General features: G+C 37.5%; 1 protein-coding gene across 1 annotated transcript in view; it reads right to left on the bottom strand.

Annotated features, from left to right (window-relative positions):
- Positions 1-2005: 2005 nt before the first annotated feature.
- Positions 2006-18082, bottom strand: part of KYNU (kynureninase) — a 55195-nt gene continuing 39118 nt past the window's right edge. Inside the window, exons 10-13 of the mRNA XM_032997456.2 lie at positions 9005-9057; positions 7420-7505; positions 3810-4040; positions 2006-2287 (exon numbers count right to left, since the gene is read on the bottom strand). Coding sequence (XP_032853347.2) covers positions 2135-2287; positions 3810-4040; positions 7420-7505; positions 9005-9057 — 523 coding nt within the window. The 3' untranslated portion in view covers positions 2006-2134. The remainder of the gene's footprint in view (positions 2288-3809; positions 4041-7419; positions 7506-9004; positions 9058-18082) is intronic.

Genomic DNA, 18082 nt, shown 5'->3' on the forward strand with positions numbered 1-18082 from the left:
TAACCTGAAATATTACTAAAAGACAAAACACTAGTAAACATTAAATTATCATCTGTTATCTTTCAAAACCTGGACTGTATAGATTCAGTAGGTACTTTACCTACCCAGCTTGGTTCACTTCCCTTAATCAGAGACACAAGGAATTGTTTTCAGAGCTTGTGAATTTAATGCAGATGCCAAACTGCGACCTCAAAATTCACCATTCATTTCCCTGTAATTTCCAAGACAGCTAGTCCAAACCTGATGTCTAGGTGTTATTTAGAAAGACATTTCAAGGTTCTTAGTCTTCCTGTATTTGTTATACACAACAAAGGCTCAGCTGATATCAAAATAAGGTATTTTATAGTATGACCTACTGACATATCTGGATTTATATTGTTTGCCTAACTTTATAGGGAAGGCATAAGTGACTGTTAGCCAGAGCTGTACAGCAGCACAAGTGCTTCAAAGGCACTGGCAGTGAATTAAAATGATCTTCAACACTATGGACCATCATAGCTTTATATTCAGTGCTTTATTCATCAACAGTCACTTTATGGAAAATGGTCCTTTTCTAAGATTGTGTCACTTGACAGATGAAAGTAGCTGTGCTGCAGATGCAAGTGTAAAAATAAAACTGCAGCCACTGAAATACAGATACCTGTCTGCAATACAATGATGCAGTCTCAGCTGAGTTAAAGACCAATGACGTCAACGTAATCAAAACCTCTTGAGTGAGCCAGAGCTTTCCAACTGATTAAGACTCTTGTGCTATTCTTTATAACAATATCCTAGTTTGAGAAGCTGTTCTTACTCTTTACAGGTGCTAAAAATACCAACAAATGCTTTATTTGCAGTTCTTTCAGCTTTCCCCTACACATTACAACTAATTAAATAGGTATCACTATAGCAAGGATTTTAAAATTACCCATCTTTGTGAAATTTTAGAGCACAGGCAGACAATGTGAAGGTCTTTAGCTTTCCCTGTGCAGCAGGAGATGCTCAAGGAATGTGAAAATTTCAACTAACAAAAATGCCCTTGAACCAAAATGGAGTAGTCCTCACTTTTTCCTCCAAATCCTTTCTCACCCTTGAAGTAGAATAAAAATAAGTATAATCAAAAATAATTTTCTAAGTTTCTTACTAAAAATCAGACACGTTGAGTATAATCAGAGAGAAGGTTTTAGTTGATTCTTAATAAAGGGTACACATTGAATAGTTACAGACTTAGAAGCTTGGTAGCCAATTACATCAAGGTGTTATTTATGACTTAAAACAACCCCACGTAAAGTGTTGTTTAAGCATAAGCAGTTTTTCTTCATTGCTCTTAGCTGCCTAGTGCAAATCTCTGTAAAATTTAGGCCACACTGTAAGTTAACAATGAGATATGACAGTTCAGAGTTCATTTTGCCTAATCTGACTAAGCCTTATTAAAACTGCAGTAAGTGCTTACACAGCCCTTCATACTGGCTTACATGAATTTAAAATTTTTCTCAGCTTTCTCAAGCATATCATCTCCAAGATGACTACCTAGAAAATTAAAGAGTTAATGTTTTGTTTTAGCCAACTATCACGCTGAAGAAGGTATCTGCAATATAAATTCATTCTTCAATTAAATCATTAATTAAACTACAATTTCAAAATGTTGGGCCCTTTGAAAAACTCAGTATGCAGCAGTTAACAGTTTTGAAACAACTGTCCAACTCTTACTTTTCAAGTATACCATGTACTTTAAATAGAATTGATAAATTAAAAATGTAAATTGGACTATATCTTTTACTAGTTGATGATTTGTCTATTTTCCAGTTTTTATTATGCGTCATTTTTATAATAAAGAAGGGATTTTTTTTTTCATTCCTGTTCTAGTTGATAGCAATTCTTCCATGCTTCTCAAAGCTAATGTAATAAAACTACACAAAATGTTTAAGAAAAGCCCCATTAAAATATACAAAGCATACTAATTCATGAAGTCAAAGTCAAAGCAGAGTGGAAATATGAGCTTTAATAAAACTATGTCTGTTGTAAATAACTATTCAAGCACAGTCATTTTTTTGCAAATTGCATGGGATATAGCTCAGTCTACTCAAAGCAAAGAATCGCTCAGCGGGATAAATGCATCTTAGTCAGAAATAGATTAAAAGATACAGCTGAGCCATCAATAAGAACCAGATAGCACAGTATTGTTTGCTGTTTGTTTTGAAGATGTAATTGCAGATCCCAGGATTTCAATAAATCTGTGCACATCATGAAAAGAATTGTAGAGAGGAACTGGGGCAACGCGAAGAGCATTTGGTTCTCGCATGTCACACTGCAAAACAGAAAGGGAATATTTAGTAAATTAAGGTCACTTCATATTTATCTGTCAGACTATATTTTTAAATGTCATCCTTGTCTTCCAGGAATAATGACTGGACCGACAAGGAGACACATGTAAAATCTTTGGGACCCCCAAGAAACTATTGTAAAGAGTATTATTGTGAAGAACGTAGCAAGAAGAATAGTGTGTTGTCTAAAAAATGATGCAAGGCTCAGGATGGGCAGGACTCTAGCAGTGCCATTAAGGAGCTCCAAACCAGCTACATATCTTCATAATTTACCTTAGCATCTATAGCAACCCATAGTTGAAAAAGCACACAGGTGACCAAAAAAACATCACAAAACAGAAACTTGCCAGTACAATAGAGTCTTGTACTACAGGCACAAGTAATGTCACAGGGCTTGCAGTATTTTTCTTCCTCCCTCTTGTGAATTTAAGCATTTTGCTGAATTGAATAGTCTCTCATATTTGAATCATATTACTGCATTGTGAAGACGAGCCAACAGTGTAAGGCCCTGTGCCCTCTTAAAAGCAGCAGTTCCTGGAATTCCCTGGCAGCACCAAAACAGCCACATATTTGGCCTAGAAGAGTCACCCTTTGGGGACACAAGTCATCAGCAGAAATAAAACTCTTATATCATTTATACGGCATTACACTATCAGCCTCACCTCCCAGCACTTCTAAATCACCAAGTGTATAGCCTTAAATTTATTCTTTTTGAGCAGTGCTCACCAGTAACCGTGCCATTACATGGCACTGCTGTTCAGTGCCCTTTCTTTCTGAGTGCTAAAGCACATCTTTAGGGAAATGACAGCTTTTTAATCCTTCCACCTCAAGGCCTCGCAAAGAGCAAGGGTTTGGCCATTTGCAGATCAGGAAAGGGATGGGTGCAGGCTCAAAGCTCCTTGTCATCGTCAGGCTGTAGAGCTGTGGTGTTGAGGGTGGTGAGCACCGCCTGAGCGGGGCTGACTGCCGGCACCCCGGGGTGGCTCAGACCCCCTCTTTGCGGTCTCTGGCCTCATGACTGGACCCACGGCAGTGTCCCTGGACAAGCACGCTGAACAGCAGAAGCCTGTGCAGGCAGTACGTTGTACTGGACAGCTCAGATATATTTATGTTTTTCCAGCGATTTGGGTTTTTTCTCCTTTTTTTTTTTTTTTTTTCCTCCCCTATCTTTCCTGTTCAGACCATCAGCTTCAGATCAGTAATGTCTCCCACCATAATGCACGCATAAAGCAGCTCTAACCTCAGTGATGACTCCATGGTGCTACCCACAAAACTACTGGAAATAAATTGATAGAGAAAGGGCAATAAATAGAATAACAAATAATCATATAAGTAGAGTTATTTTATAAATTATTTGGAAATGTAAAGTTTGAAGATGCTAGGTAAGCAATTTTCATCAGCCCCAGTCTTTTTTGCCTCATGTGAGTCTATATCTCAAAATTATTACTTTGTTATAGTATCGATTCACAAAACAGTACATAAGAAGATGAAGTTTGATTTACTCACAGCTACTCCTCTTTTCTCCAGCTCTTTAAACACAGATTTGATTGGAAGGGAAAAAGATAGCGTGAGTTGGCATCCTCTTTCCTCAATCTGAGATGGTGTGATTATTTTTACAAAGGGCTTCTCTGGATTTGTTTTGTCTTCACTGTAGTAATGTTTTATCAGGTATTCCAAGTAACCCGTAAGTAGAACAGATTTCCTTCTCAATGCTTTCATTGTAGTTTGACCAAAAACCTATAATGATTTTAGACAATTAGGATGATAATAAATTGCTATAGAAAATAAAAAGGAAGTAAAGGAGACTAAAGGAGAAGCAGATTTCTTTATACATTATCACTGGAAACAAGTAGTAATATCAGATAGACATTATACATAAACATGGCAAGATCAGCCTTTTGAAAACACAGGTAATGTTATTACTTTAGATAGTGAAAAACATTTCTGTCTACTGTTAAAAAGTTTTACACACATACATATCTGCATAAATGAACTTGCACACAACAGCAGTTTGCTAAGAGGGCATTCATTAGCATCTCTGAAGAGGATCCATAAACTCTCTGTACATGCAACAAGCCTGAATGAAACTCAAAATCGCATACAACTTTTTCCTTGTATCTCAAGTAGCAAAATACAAGAGTCAAGACTGAATCATGACTGATCTACAAATTCTTGTCTTTGAAAACACAAAATTTATATTAACATATTGACTTTACTGCTTTAAATCCTGTACAGGCTCTGTCTCTTCTAGCCCTCATGAAGAAAAAAAAAATTACCTTGATTCTGGTTTAATAGCCTTATACGCTTACACAGATACAAGGACTGATGAGCTGCAGAAGCTCAAAACATGATGAGATGTGCAAAAGTGATTGCTTAAAACTGGCAGTTCTGCTTTGCCACACAAACAAGAACAAACAATGTGGCAGAAGAGTCTGGGAGCAGAAGGTGAGACACCTTCTCCTTGTGCTCTGGAAAGGCTCAGTTACAGGGAATAAGGGAAAATATGGCTCAGGAAACAATTGACCTCTGCCTTCCTCAAACCTTTCCTTTTCTTCTTCCCATGCAAGCAGGTAAAAATGACAAGATCTAGACATGCAAGTACACAACAGTCACTTCAGATCACATTCTGGCACATAAATGCAACGCTGATGTTTATGGGCAGTTATGCCTCCACTGACTGAACCTGCACAATCAGAGGTAAGGCAGAGGTCCTGTATAAAAATCCATGATCTTCACTCTCAAGAAATCACTGCTCTACGCTGAAGGAGTAACACTTTTAAGTTTACGTATATCATAAACTGAAAGCGTGTATAAAAGGAAAACTGAGAAATCCTACTGAAATTATAACAAAGCCTGCTTTCTGTCATCACCTGGAAATCACTCTTTTGTAGAATATCCTAAGTATCACTCTGTGATGCTATCACAACCGCTAGATGCTGCACAAAAACAAAAGCCCCTACGTGTGTTTTCTATGAAACAAAACATGGCTGCTGGAAGACAAGCTTTGCATGGAGACAGTGCAGTCACAGAAATTAATGTGACAGGGACCAGAGCTGTCAGCAGTCAGTACTTGCACAGGTCAATGCAAATCTAGAGGTGCTTCCCTCACCACACAGGCAGGCAGAGCGCACACAGGACTACTCAGCTCAGTACTGGGGGTAAAATGGAGACCTGCCTCCTATTCCTCTGGGCTTTGCAGCAGTGTGAGGGATGGATCTCCTTAGGCTGCATGCAAAAATCTGTTTGCTCAGGCTTTGTGCAAGGAATATTCGGCCTCCTGGGTAACATTTTTTGAAAAAGATCTTTTAAATGTGGCTGTAGAGCGCTCCCCTTTTTTCCATAAAAGGGAGCAGCTACTGCCATAACAGTCACTTTAAGCATTATTGAGGAATAACATCCATTAACACTTGCAGTTTTCATTGTTTCCATTGGAAACACTGCCTTCTGCTTAATGTGTCCCAGTGAAGGTGGCATGCAATTTCACTAGCCATCTCTTGCCAGACATGAAAACTATTTTGTTTCCCACTGTATTAGAGCAATTAGCACTGGGAAATCCTGGCTGTGCCAAAAGGTAATGCAGGCACGGAAAGGGGAGGCGATGGAAACTGCTCAGCCTTCATTGTTTGAGGCTCCCTGCAGTGGGCTAAATGACATCAGCCCACACAAACTGGAGCACTGACAATCTGGGTCATAGCAGAATAGCTTTCAGCTTATCTCGAAGGTCACATAAAGTTTAAAAAAATATATTGGATGTTTAAGGACTAACAAAATAAATTGTCAGGCAGAACAAGAAGCATTGCTGTGCCCTTTGCAGTCCTTCAGCATTGCATGTAAGCCGGAGAGAGCACAACTGGCAATTTTCTGACGTTGTTTGCTTAAGATACTGTTTTTTCAGTAAATAAAGAAGAGGGACATATAGCGTATGGACAGTGCTCTTTGTTCCAGCATCAGCTTTGCCTTTACACTAACATTAATGGAATGTTAGCAGAAATAAATTACTCCCATTTATGCTGGTGACAAAACCTTGCTAACCATGGCTGGCTTGAAACACAGCTTATGAAAAATTTTAATCTAGTATCATATTGTAGGGAAATCTATGTAAAACACTACTTCTCTTCTCTGAACACTCTGGAAATCATCCTCCTCAGCCACAAAGACCTGGACTCCTGCATTTCAGGAGTGAACAGTCCATAAGAGAAATGCTGCTACATCTCGATACAAAACACAGCACGATACTAGGTGTTTAGAGAACAACTGCCTGCCTTCAGATGGGGCTGAATTGTGCTTTCCAAGGCAGACCAGAAGCTCTCAGCACATGGGTTGCACCTTTCTAGAAAAGAAGGGATTAGCTCTGTGTGGCAGGACTGCCCTTTTCACAGCTGCAGTCTCAGCAATTGATGTAGAAATAGATCAGAGATGGGCTCTGTTCCTTTGGCCACCAGAAAACTAATGAAGAGATAAAAAAAAAAAATAATAATAAAAATCTGGAGCTATCCCACACTCATGAATTCCCCTTTTAGAAAGCATTCTCGGTCAGCTTCTGTCTTTTCTGTTTGTTATCAAAGCCCTACAGTGGATAACAAGTTCCCTGAGCCACTTGTTCAAGTTAGACTCCAGGACATGCAGTGGCCACATTCATTTTCCTTCAAAAAGGAGCTAAGTCTGTTTTGCTCAAGGAAATATGTGTAGAATTAACTCAGGACACAACTTTTCAGAGTTATGTGATTCCTTTGTAGGATGATCTCGAACTACATCCTTCACATGGGCTGCACTGAGGCAAGCTCTGAACATCTCTATGGGAAAAGCTGCTGTTAGTACTGAGCCCCAAAAAGCCAGGACAAGCACAGTGCTAGAGGTCAGGCTTGGGGGTGCAAATCTCATGTATACCGAGTCCAACAGCAAAGTCTGTGAGAACAGTGAAGGGATGAGTATATTTATTAAAGGCCGGGGTGTCTCAGGGTTGTGGGGTTATTTTGTTTGGTTTTCATTCCTCCCCCTCCCCCTTCGCTTTTTAACTATGCACATTTTTTTTAAGGGAGACAGCAGTAATACATGTAACATACATTTAACATGTTTATGCTCTTAAATTCAGGCTCAGAGTAAAACAGTTACTTACCTCTAAACTAGCTTGCAGAGCACAGACCAGTAAAATTGGAGGATTTGATAACCGAAATCCATTAATTCCTTCACTTAGTTGTAATTCTGGAAAATTAATAACTTATATTAGTGGTTTTGTTTTCTTCCTTTTAATGGATTGGACCTTATCTTGAAGCCTGTCCACATGCAATAAAATATTTCACTAAGGTGGCCTATAGGAATCAGCCATTAAAACGAAATAGTAATCTATCCACAACTAATACTCTTAACTTTGAGAGAAGCCCAATTTTATCCAGCAGAAGACCTCATTAGCAGCTTCATGGGAACTAGAGAACCACAATTAATTTAAATGGTGTGTGTTAAAACAACCTTTAAACTTGAATCTCTTTTAACACTGGCACAAACCAGAGAAATTCCAAGTCAGCAGAGGCACACTTGTGTGAAGCCACAGTGCACAAGCAGGGAATCATGTTCCTTAACTTTATTAAACTGACGAGACACATGGGAGACTGCATATGCAGCTGAGTGTAGCTTCAGGCCACATAGGGAAGTTGCATAGACTTTAGGCTGTGAAATTTCACAAAATCTATTTAATAAATCTATAAAGCCTCGCTGTAAGTTCTGTGTCACCGTTTATATTTCATGCTCCAGCACTAGAGCAAGAGGATGCTGCAGAGGAAATGCTTTTCATGCACAGCAGACTAGCTAATTTTATAATGATCATTGCCCAACTTCTCCCCTACAAACTGCCCATGGAAATGAATAAACAACGTTTCTCTACTTCTAACAGTATTTCAAGGCAATTTGTTTCTCCTGCTGGCTTTCCATAGTGCCACTCTCTTACATTTGGTCAGAAAACAAAGAGCAGACTGAGGCTATTAGAGAGATGTTCTCCAGCCAAAGTCACATCAATAGGCTCTGTCACAGAAAATTAAAAATATATTAAAAACAAAGCAACCAATCAAACCAAAAACCTCCTTTCTTCTTCTCATCCCTCAGGATATTCTGTCTGCCATACTTTAAAATGAAGCTGAACTGTCTAGCTGTCAGATTTGGAAAGGAGTCCTCATTTCATATTGAGACAATAAATACTTATCTATTTCAGAGCAGGTTTGGTTTTGTCTTAAAACCCATCTTTGCTAGTGCAAGGAATTTGGAGATGCTGAAATATTAGTGGTATTTCATAACTTATGTCAGGTTGCTTTACCTTTATTTATATAATTTGTCATTAATTCCAGTGGAACTAATCCCAAAGAAATATATTACCCAAGTGAATGATAGCAGATCCTCACTCCTCAGAGACTTATGAGTTTAATTCACTGAGATACTTTGAAATTTTCATCCATATTCTGTATCTGCATTTTGAAGGTATTTCAGCAAAATGTCTAGAAGCAGTTAGACCTGTATGCCCAGAGACCAAATTTATTCCCACATTTATTATAACTCCATTGCATTATATATTTGGGATGACTTTAGCTTGACACATTTAACATAAGTGAAGAAATGCAAAGTTCTATCCTTCCTGATCAAAATACTGCAGAAGTGAAGCTATTTATATATAAATATATCAAATAATGCAAAATTGAAAGTGTAAAAGTACATACTGTTTTCCATGAGGAATCGTGTTTTGAAGTCATGACCCCACCAGCCGATTAGCCTAAGATTTTGTAAAGAATGTAAATTAATATCAATCTTGGTATAATATCTCTTAATTTATATTTGAGAATTAAGAAATACATAAGTAATATTAAGAAATATATATATTTCTAATAATACATTGTATTTCTAACAATCACATTACAATGCAATAAATTCTATAAATAGCTAGCACTAAAAACTTAATTTTACTATTTGGAAATTTCTCTTTAACTACTAATGATAAAACATACCACATCTTTCAATTAACTATTGATTTCTAACAATATCCATTTTGTCTGAATTAATTTCACAAAATGAAAAATAACAGAAATATTTCCACAACTATTTTTTTCCGACGTACTAAATTCAACACCCATCCTTAAACTTAGCTTAATGAATATTGAAATCTAAAAGGTGTTATAAAAATCTTAGTTTCACTAAGAAAATGAGTTAGTGATGGACAGCAGACAGACAACGGGACCTCAGAAGATGGATTGCGGGGGCATTGCCTTTTCCTTACTATGAGACAGCAGTGTGAATTCTGAGTAAATTTTTCTTATCTTAAACCAAATTTATTACTCAAAAACTTTCATTAAAATAAAAACCAAACCAGTTTCATTCAAAAAACACAATTTTTTTAAGATCGTCTCCAGAAAAAAAAAAAAATTACTTTGAAAATCATTTATCCAACCTTGTACATCAAGATGACACTACATTACTAACTCATATTTTCTGAAAAATATGCTCGAGAACATAGCTATAAACAGTTTTCCAAAACAGCTGGATGGACTGGATCACCTAGTGCCCAAGGCACTGCAGATAATGTCAATACTGAAAAATCAAGGAGTCTCACCCCACCTCTGCTGGGTTCTCCACATCTTAACTCAGCACATGATAGTATCGGTGACTGATACTGTCAGAACTACCTGAAATTTCCCACGTATCAATGTTACTATAATACTAGGAAGTCACCACCACAGACTCCTTCCTGACCTTCTAAGGTCTCCAGCACTGGACATATTGGACACCATTTCTTCCAAAGCTTTTCTCAGTTTTCTCTATACCAGGTAGCAGAGTTGTTAGTGAAGCCTGGCAAGTGTTCAAAATTTGTAATAGTGAAAAAAAAAAAAAAAAATCTGTAAGTGAAATTCACTGTAGATCAGCCTTCCTGGAAGTAAACATGGAAAAAGAAAGTCATTGCCCATCTCTAAAGCAGGAGCACTTCTTCACAGTATGCTTAAAAGAGCTTAGCTCTGCAGAATTAAGACCAAGTTTGAGTTAAAAACTTGTTATATGAATACTGCATAGTGTAAAAATAAGTACTTCGTATTTCTACATAACAACATAGGTTTTATGTTTACTTCTATGAAAGGCTCTGAGCTGCATCCAAACACAGTGTATACAGAAAAAGCATACTTTTTTTCTTTATTGCTGTGTGATGTTTTTATTATTCTAAGACCCATGAAAATCAATAGTGCAATATACACTCATTTCAAATGAGATATTGCATTGCCAAAATGAATATACCCCAAATAAAGTATAATGCAGCTTCTACCCAAGTGACTCAGTTACTGATGCTTTGAATCATAACAGATATTCCAGCTATTTAATACAAACTGTATAATATATATAGAACATTTTATTATAAACCCTGAATACTGCATGTTACTACAACATGATACTAATGTCAGTGGCACACACATTCCATGAATTCCAAAAGTTTTAAACAAAACAAAAAAAAATCCATGAAAGCATAACATTTGGACTATTACTCTGTAGCAAGGAGAATGCAATGCTATGTTCTATTCAGACCACAACCTAAAGTCAAAGACAAAATAAACATCAGCCAGAATATTGCCCAGATAGAGCCTGATGAAAAGCACTCTGGTTGCATTTTGAATACTCAAAACTTGCTAACTCTGAAGCTGGCTTGAAACCAGATCTCTGCTGCAACACTACATTTGCAACTTGGAAACTGAAATTTCAGAACTTTTCCAAAATGACAGAATGAATGATTTTTTTAAAGACAGTTTTAGATGTCTTGCCCTTTCCTACCATAACTTTGACAATTTGCTTTTTTTCTTTTTTTTTTTTTTTTTTTTTTTTTTTTTCCTTCTTGGCTGTTCTAGAACTTCAGAGGTGTCACTACAGGATGTGCACTTTGAGGCAGCTCTGGTCCTACAGTCTCATTGATCTAATGGTCCATATGGATGTCACATTATTTGACATTTAAGTTGACAGGCTTCAAAGTGTGGAAATTAGCAAAATCTTTACAAATTAGCAATTTGCTGTTTACAATTTTCTGTGAAAATTTTGAAATGAAGGTTGCCACTGCTATGCCAAATTTCAACCTGTTATGATGGGAAATAACTAAGGTGTTAAACCCCAAACATAAGGCTTTATAAATGCTCGCTAAAAATAATAGGCAATAAAACTGCACATTAAGATACTGCAGTAAAATTTCTTATTGAAGAGATGTTACTCTGCATGCAAAACGAGCATTTTGAAATGCAGTCACCATTTTGACTATTCCTGCTTCATAAACAAAGGCACCATGATCTAAATTGGTTTTGAACTCCAAACCATAATCTTCGCAAAATGCATATTGTGGAAGGTTTTGAAAAGCCTTATAGGAGGTGCTTGTGTTTAAAAACACCTTAAACTAATTAGTAACAGGACTCTAGAGTTACATCCTTTTCATTGCGGATAAAAAATGTTTTGTGAAGGGCATTCAAAATCGGTGTCTGGGCAGAAAAGGGTCTAATTTTGCAAATGTTCCACTATAAATCCTTAAGAATAATTTTTTACTGGTCGCCGCCCTGTACATGTAAATCTATCCAAACTGAGCACCTGTCTTGTTTTCACACAGCACTGATAAAACTTATCACAGTGACAGTCAGCTGATGGCGTGTGGCCGGACAGCATCCTGCTGCCAGTCCCAGGTACCTGCAGCCTCCCAGGATGCTCACCAGAGGTGCTCCCGGAGCACTCCTATGGCTAACATCTCTCCATCCAGCAGCAAAGGTGTACATGAAACCCACTGCAATCATGCCAAAAAGCAGAATAAATTAACGTCAAAGCAGCTGTGGGTTCTTCTCTGCAGTATGAATGTTCTTACACACCCCCCTCTATAAGAAAATAACTTTTAAAATAGATAATGCATTGTTCTATTTTATGCCTCAAATAAAACCCATGTCCTCATGGTTTGATAACACTGAGACTTTCCCAGAAAATTCTGCAGCTTTCCAGTCTATGCCCTGAAGTAGTTTTTAAATCATTGAATGGTTTGGGTTGGAAGGGACCTTAAAGATCATTTAATTCCAACCCCCTGCCATGGGCAGGGACACCTTCCACTAGAAGTGACGCATTAAATTTCAAGCAATCTGTTACTAGCTCAATTTCTTGAAACAAGTAGGCATATAATAAAATATTGCTGAAAGGTTTTCAAGTTTCTTATTTTCACCCCAAAATGTTCTCGTACTTCACAGATCAATGACCAAGGACTTGCTGGGTTGTAAAATAACTCTGGAAAGGAACAGTATCCTCTCATTTAGTCATACTCTCTTTAAGTGCATTTACACCAGGGAACAATCCCTTCTATAAGTAGTTTTATTTAGCTCATTTTCCTCATTCATAGCTGACTGCTTTAGACTGAAGCACGGTTGTTCATAATTTGAGTCATCTCGTTTGTAGTTGCATTAATGATGCAAGAGTGCAGGATATAATGATCATGATGTATGTGCAGTGTAAACATCAAAGAAGATCCAGTTAAAGAACACAGAAAAAAATACAAAATATTCCTTTGACCTTTGCTTCGAAGTTACAGATGATCATGCTACTAATTTATAATTTACAGCCTCAAGCAACATGGGTCTCATTTCCCTTCTTGACAAGGAAAAAAAAACAACAAACTCTTGAGTAGTGATACAGAAAACAGGGAAATACCATTAATGTGGCCCAACTTTTACAATCCAGGGCAATGTGCTGGAAGTATCCTGTCATTATATTGTATGAGAAATAATTTCATCTCCATGAGAAAGCATGTTGAAAAGCTACAACCGGAATGCAGTGTGAAATTAGTAATACTTTATATTACACTTGCCAGCCTCACTGGGCGTGGAACAGTTTGTCTTCCCTCCATTATCAGGTCACAATGCTATCTAGAAATTTCAAATTCATTACTTAGATTATATCTATATTAGGAGCATATACCAACAAAACATGTTAAGTTTATGAAACCACGGACTAAGCTAAATCATAAACAGAGTTTTGGAGCAGGCTGTGCCTGCAAAGCAACTGATGTAGCTGCTTTACCCATTGCTTTAATTTTGCAAAATCTTCCAGGTGTCAGCAAAGGTTTGTTTGAGTTTTCATGTTGCTATTCTAGCTGTGAGAAAAAAATCAGCTTTGAGGAGTTAACGAGACATCTCTCTGATCCCAAAGTTTATCGCATAGAACTGAGGCAGGTATGCTATGTCTGCAAAGGCAGCCTCGTGCAGGAAAATGAATGAAAGGGCCAACAATAAAGACTAAGTTCAGTTTCTTTCAGACCTATATGGCCATGACACAACTGGCTGGTTGAAGAGCACATCCATTCCCTGTGCTTATGTCTCATGACACCCTTAAGACCTATAACAGACAACCAGGAGGCAGAGTGCAGTGTGACATGAGTTTAGAGAAGAGAGATTAACTCTGTCTCCAATATCACTCTATTATCAGGAAATGTCTTAAATACACAACCCATGAGGTTTTAGGAATCAGACTACAAAATAGTACAGAAAACCTGAAGGCTGGAGTGAACCTGAAGCTAGAAACAAACTACATCTGATCTCAGTCACAGTGATTTGACCATGCTCGTTCATTTGCCTAGGAGAACATTGTGGTACCATACCACTGGTACCACATCCAAAGTCCAGCTCCGCTCAGCTTTCATGTTTCTAAAGGCAGGTGAAAAAAATAAAAGGTACAGTTAGCTCCCAAAGACTAAAAATATTCTTATCATGCCTTCTCTCTCTCTCCCTCTCTCTCACCAGCTCAGCTAGAAGTTTAATTCCAGATCTTGAGGTCCATTCCTCCAGTGTTCGGGGCTCCACATAATACAATACAGACAGAAAAACTAGCCAGGGCTCGGGTCCTGAGCAGGAGAATCTCCTAATGTTCCTGCAGTCAGACAAAGGTCAATCCCAGAAGCCAAGCATGTAAACAGTTGCATCACCTCCTCAAAGCCACCTTACTCTTACCAGATTTACAAATAGCGCTCCACAAACTCTATAACACAGACCTGATCCCCAGGCTCAACAGCTGGGACACTGTCTTTGCATTATACTCTGCATTAATGTTATTGCAGTTTTCTAATTGCAAATTTTTAATATGTTTAAATTTAATTTTTATTGCATTAATTTTATTGCAAGCACATGAGTATGATTATGCTTCTTTGAATTCAGTGCCAAAATTCAGAATAAATAGCAAGGATGACCACCTCCCTGTGCCTCAAGAAAACAGAAAAAACTGCTCATTGCTTTACATAGCATATGTCTGGCTCACTGACTAGAGTTTGAGGAGTTTCAATTTTCTTTGCTATCACAGACTTGTCTGATCATGGATGAGTCATTTAGTCTTTCCATGCCTCAAGCCCTCATGTCTAGAAATGATGCTCAGTACTGCCCTAACTCTCCAGAGAGTGGTGAGAATACGTTTGTTAAAATGTTTTCACATATTTAGACATGAGGAACATGTAATAATGGAAAAAAAAGATTTCCTTGGGGTATCCTATACTGGATTTTTTTGAAATACAGATAGGGAAAGGGGATTTGGAGGTAATGGCTGATGCCACTGGGTTTTTTCCCCTCCTCTCAGCCTTTACCTAAATTATCCTCTCAGGCTCAAAAGTTGTTTTCATTGTTAGGTTTCTGTAAGTTCAGAACTTAATGCTTTTCTTGATCCATGTCACCTAACTAGCACTTACGTCAAGGGAGGAAAAAAAAAATAAAAATCAATATTTCTATTGCTTAATTCCATGAGGTGTTTTATAGCTGTGCTGAAACAAAACTGAAGTTCAAGTGGACAGACAATGTTATTCCACTTCAACTCCGTCCTCTCTCTGCTGGGCACCACAGCAAGGTCCTGCTCTGACCCAGCACTCCCCTGCTGACAGCTCGCTAAAAGGGAGAAAAAGATTTCAAACCATATTTGGTGTGGTAATGAGGGGTCTGTTTAATCAAAACAAAGAATAATTGAAAAGTGACTCCCAGTTTCATCACTGAAATGCAGAATTCAAAGATTTTAACCCTCCTATTTGGGTGAAATACTTCATATACTGTGAAGCTATTAGTTATAGAGCACACTTCATAGTATATATATGGGCTACAATTTGCGTGGGAGATTGAGTTAGCAGCTAGCCCCTGTTAGACTCCAGCAATATTTGGAAACCTAACTCTCACTGTCTCCTTCAGAAAACCTTGCCAAGATTGCCAGAAGCTATATTTAAAGCTTTTTTTTTTTTCCTCCCTCATATCTATTTAGATATCCTTCATCCCAAATGGTAAGATTGGACTTCTTTCATTATCCTCCTCTGTGCAATGTCTGTTGTTAATTTTAAGTAGGATCTGTTGTTAGAATTTGAAAAGCTTTTGAAGCCCAGGTAATTATTAGTCTCAGACTTCTGTAGTTTTGGACTTGCACATGCTCTGACGCTTTCCTTATCCTTTTCAGCTCATTACAAATGTTTCCTAATTATTAAGCATATGTGACTTGCGAGCAATGCCATACGTTATTAATGGACCAGTCTCTTAGAACTCAGTGGAAAAAAAATCAAAACTCCTTATGAAAAGTTGCTACTGTGAAAGTAGTAACATTTCATATTTAATATCATTGAGGCTTTACTTTGTCAAAAGACCAAAGTAATATGATTGTATTAGAGGCTAATAGCATGACATTTTTCTTCTGTTAAATAGCTTACATTTTCAGCACCATCTAAAGGGAGACAATTTTTCTCCTGTATTTTGAGGCTTGTCTTGGTTAAAAAAATAGCTAAATTCACTTTCTGCCTAGCAGCAAGTTTTAACAACAAAGACCAAAATCCTGAAAACAGTTTCATATTCTTAACAAGGACACTTACTTAACTATGAATATGCAAGGGGAGAAATTAAGAAATCTCTAGATTTGAGTAATCATCCTTTTTTCAAAAGTAACTGGGCAGCTCTCAGCTTCCTGATCTTCACTGTTCTCCAAGGTGGGGATTTTGATGCAACTGTTGCCACAATTAGAGAGACTCTTGGGTGAAAAACCTAGGCTGTTTGGTCAGTCAAATGCAAGGTGATTTACAGCTGATAGGTATTTGAAGATAGAGGGCACACACACTCTTCTTGAATTGATTTTTTCCTTGTTAGTCTTTTAGACTCAACACAAGTGGGAATACACCAATTTCAACATGTCCCTCCATGTTACCCCTCCAGGTCAAAACAAAAGGAGATTGAGTTCACTTTTGTAGCAGGAAACATGTTGCTGTGATCAGGGCATGAGAAAGAGAAATGGCTGCAATGCTGAGAATCCAATCAGGGCCCCTTGGAGTCGCACAGAGCTCTCCGCCAAACCTCGAAGGCGCTTGCAATGAGGGATGATAATTTCATTCGCCATGATCAGGCAAAAGAAAGGTATGATCAAGCAGCAGACAAAATTAGAGCCTAAATTAAATCCCAGGAAAAGATCTCAAAAAACAACCCCTCTAAGGCTAATGAAGTTGAATTAAAAACTGTTAAATCAGCTTACGAACAAATATTATCACAAAGTGCTCATATATCACTTCCACTAGCCAAATATCAGATATATGAAAAGGGAGAATACAGCCAACAGTATGTTAGCACATTTAGTAAGGAGAAATCGAATATTCTGCCTAACACCAGAAATTAAAAATCAAGCAGGGAGCCAATTTACTCACAGAGATATTAATAAAGTTCTCAGCAATTTTTGTAAAGTATTGAATAGTTCCCAATTACATTATGGTGATAAAAAAAGCATATTACATTCTTTAAGAATTCAGTAATTTTTTCTAGGCTGTTTCAAATAGATTAAATTAAACAAGAATTGAAAGCAACAATCCCTCCTAGAGCTACTTTTAAACGAGAATTCTGACTTAAAGGAGACTTGGATAGTTTTGATTACTATGATGCATTTACTGAACTATACAGTCTCCTCAGTCCCTTGGATGAATCTTTGAGGTGGTGATATCTAGATAGATTTCTAAATAATACATGTATCTGACTGAACTATAATATAAAAATTTTAAGATCTGGGAAGCTGTGCTTCCTCGGGTCTTTGTTGTTTTTGAATACAGTAATCACAACCTGAGTGCAAGACCTTTATCATACTAGAATCCTTATTAGCTAAAATGTACGGGTCATCACTTCTGCTCTTTGCCTGAAACAAGAAGCAATCCACATATGATTTTTTTTAAAATTTTATTTTTTTTAATGTCAGTGGCTGGAACTAATTGAATTCAAAGTTTTATGTGCCAGCAGAGCTGCCACAGAATCCAGTAGTTGTGTTACAAACCCTTTACTAACACTAAGTGATATTCAAGCAGAAAAGAACTCCAGCAGAGTTTGTTGAGCTGAAGTCTAAGACATTAAATAATTAAGGGAGAAGAGAAGTGGGCATCTTTAACAGTTATTTTACAGAGTCCCTTGCCAAAAAGTTGAAATTTCACCTATCGCTAGACAACATGAGAAGTGTGACTTAGGGATCTTTCTTTACAGGGTTGGTTTTGTCCTAATTTTCAGTAGCACATAAACGACCAGTATTTTGGGCCCTAAAATATGTATGACACTAGGTCAAATGTTGACATGAAGTCCAACACTGGTTTCAGGAGCCCCCAAGTTCTTCTCACTGCAGAAGCAAGTGAGAAGCCCTCAAATAAGAATGTTTACATGGGATTATTATTGTGTCACAAAATAACTGTATCTACAACACTGGCCAACACACACTGACAAAATCTCACTGCACTTGATTACAATGGGTTGCTAGAAAGTCAATTCAGAAAACTATCA

Source organism: Tyto alba, unplaced genomic scaffold (genome assembly GCF_018691265.1).
Source record: "Tyto alba isolate M040663 unplaced genomic scaffold, T.alba_DEE_v4.0 Super-Scaffold_7, whole genome shotgun sequence".
In the NCBI taxonomy this organism is placed as follows: Eukaryota; Metazoa; Chordata; class Aves; order Strigiformes; family Tytonidae; genus Tyto; species Tyto alba.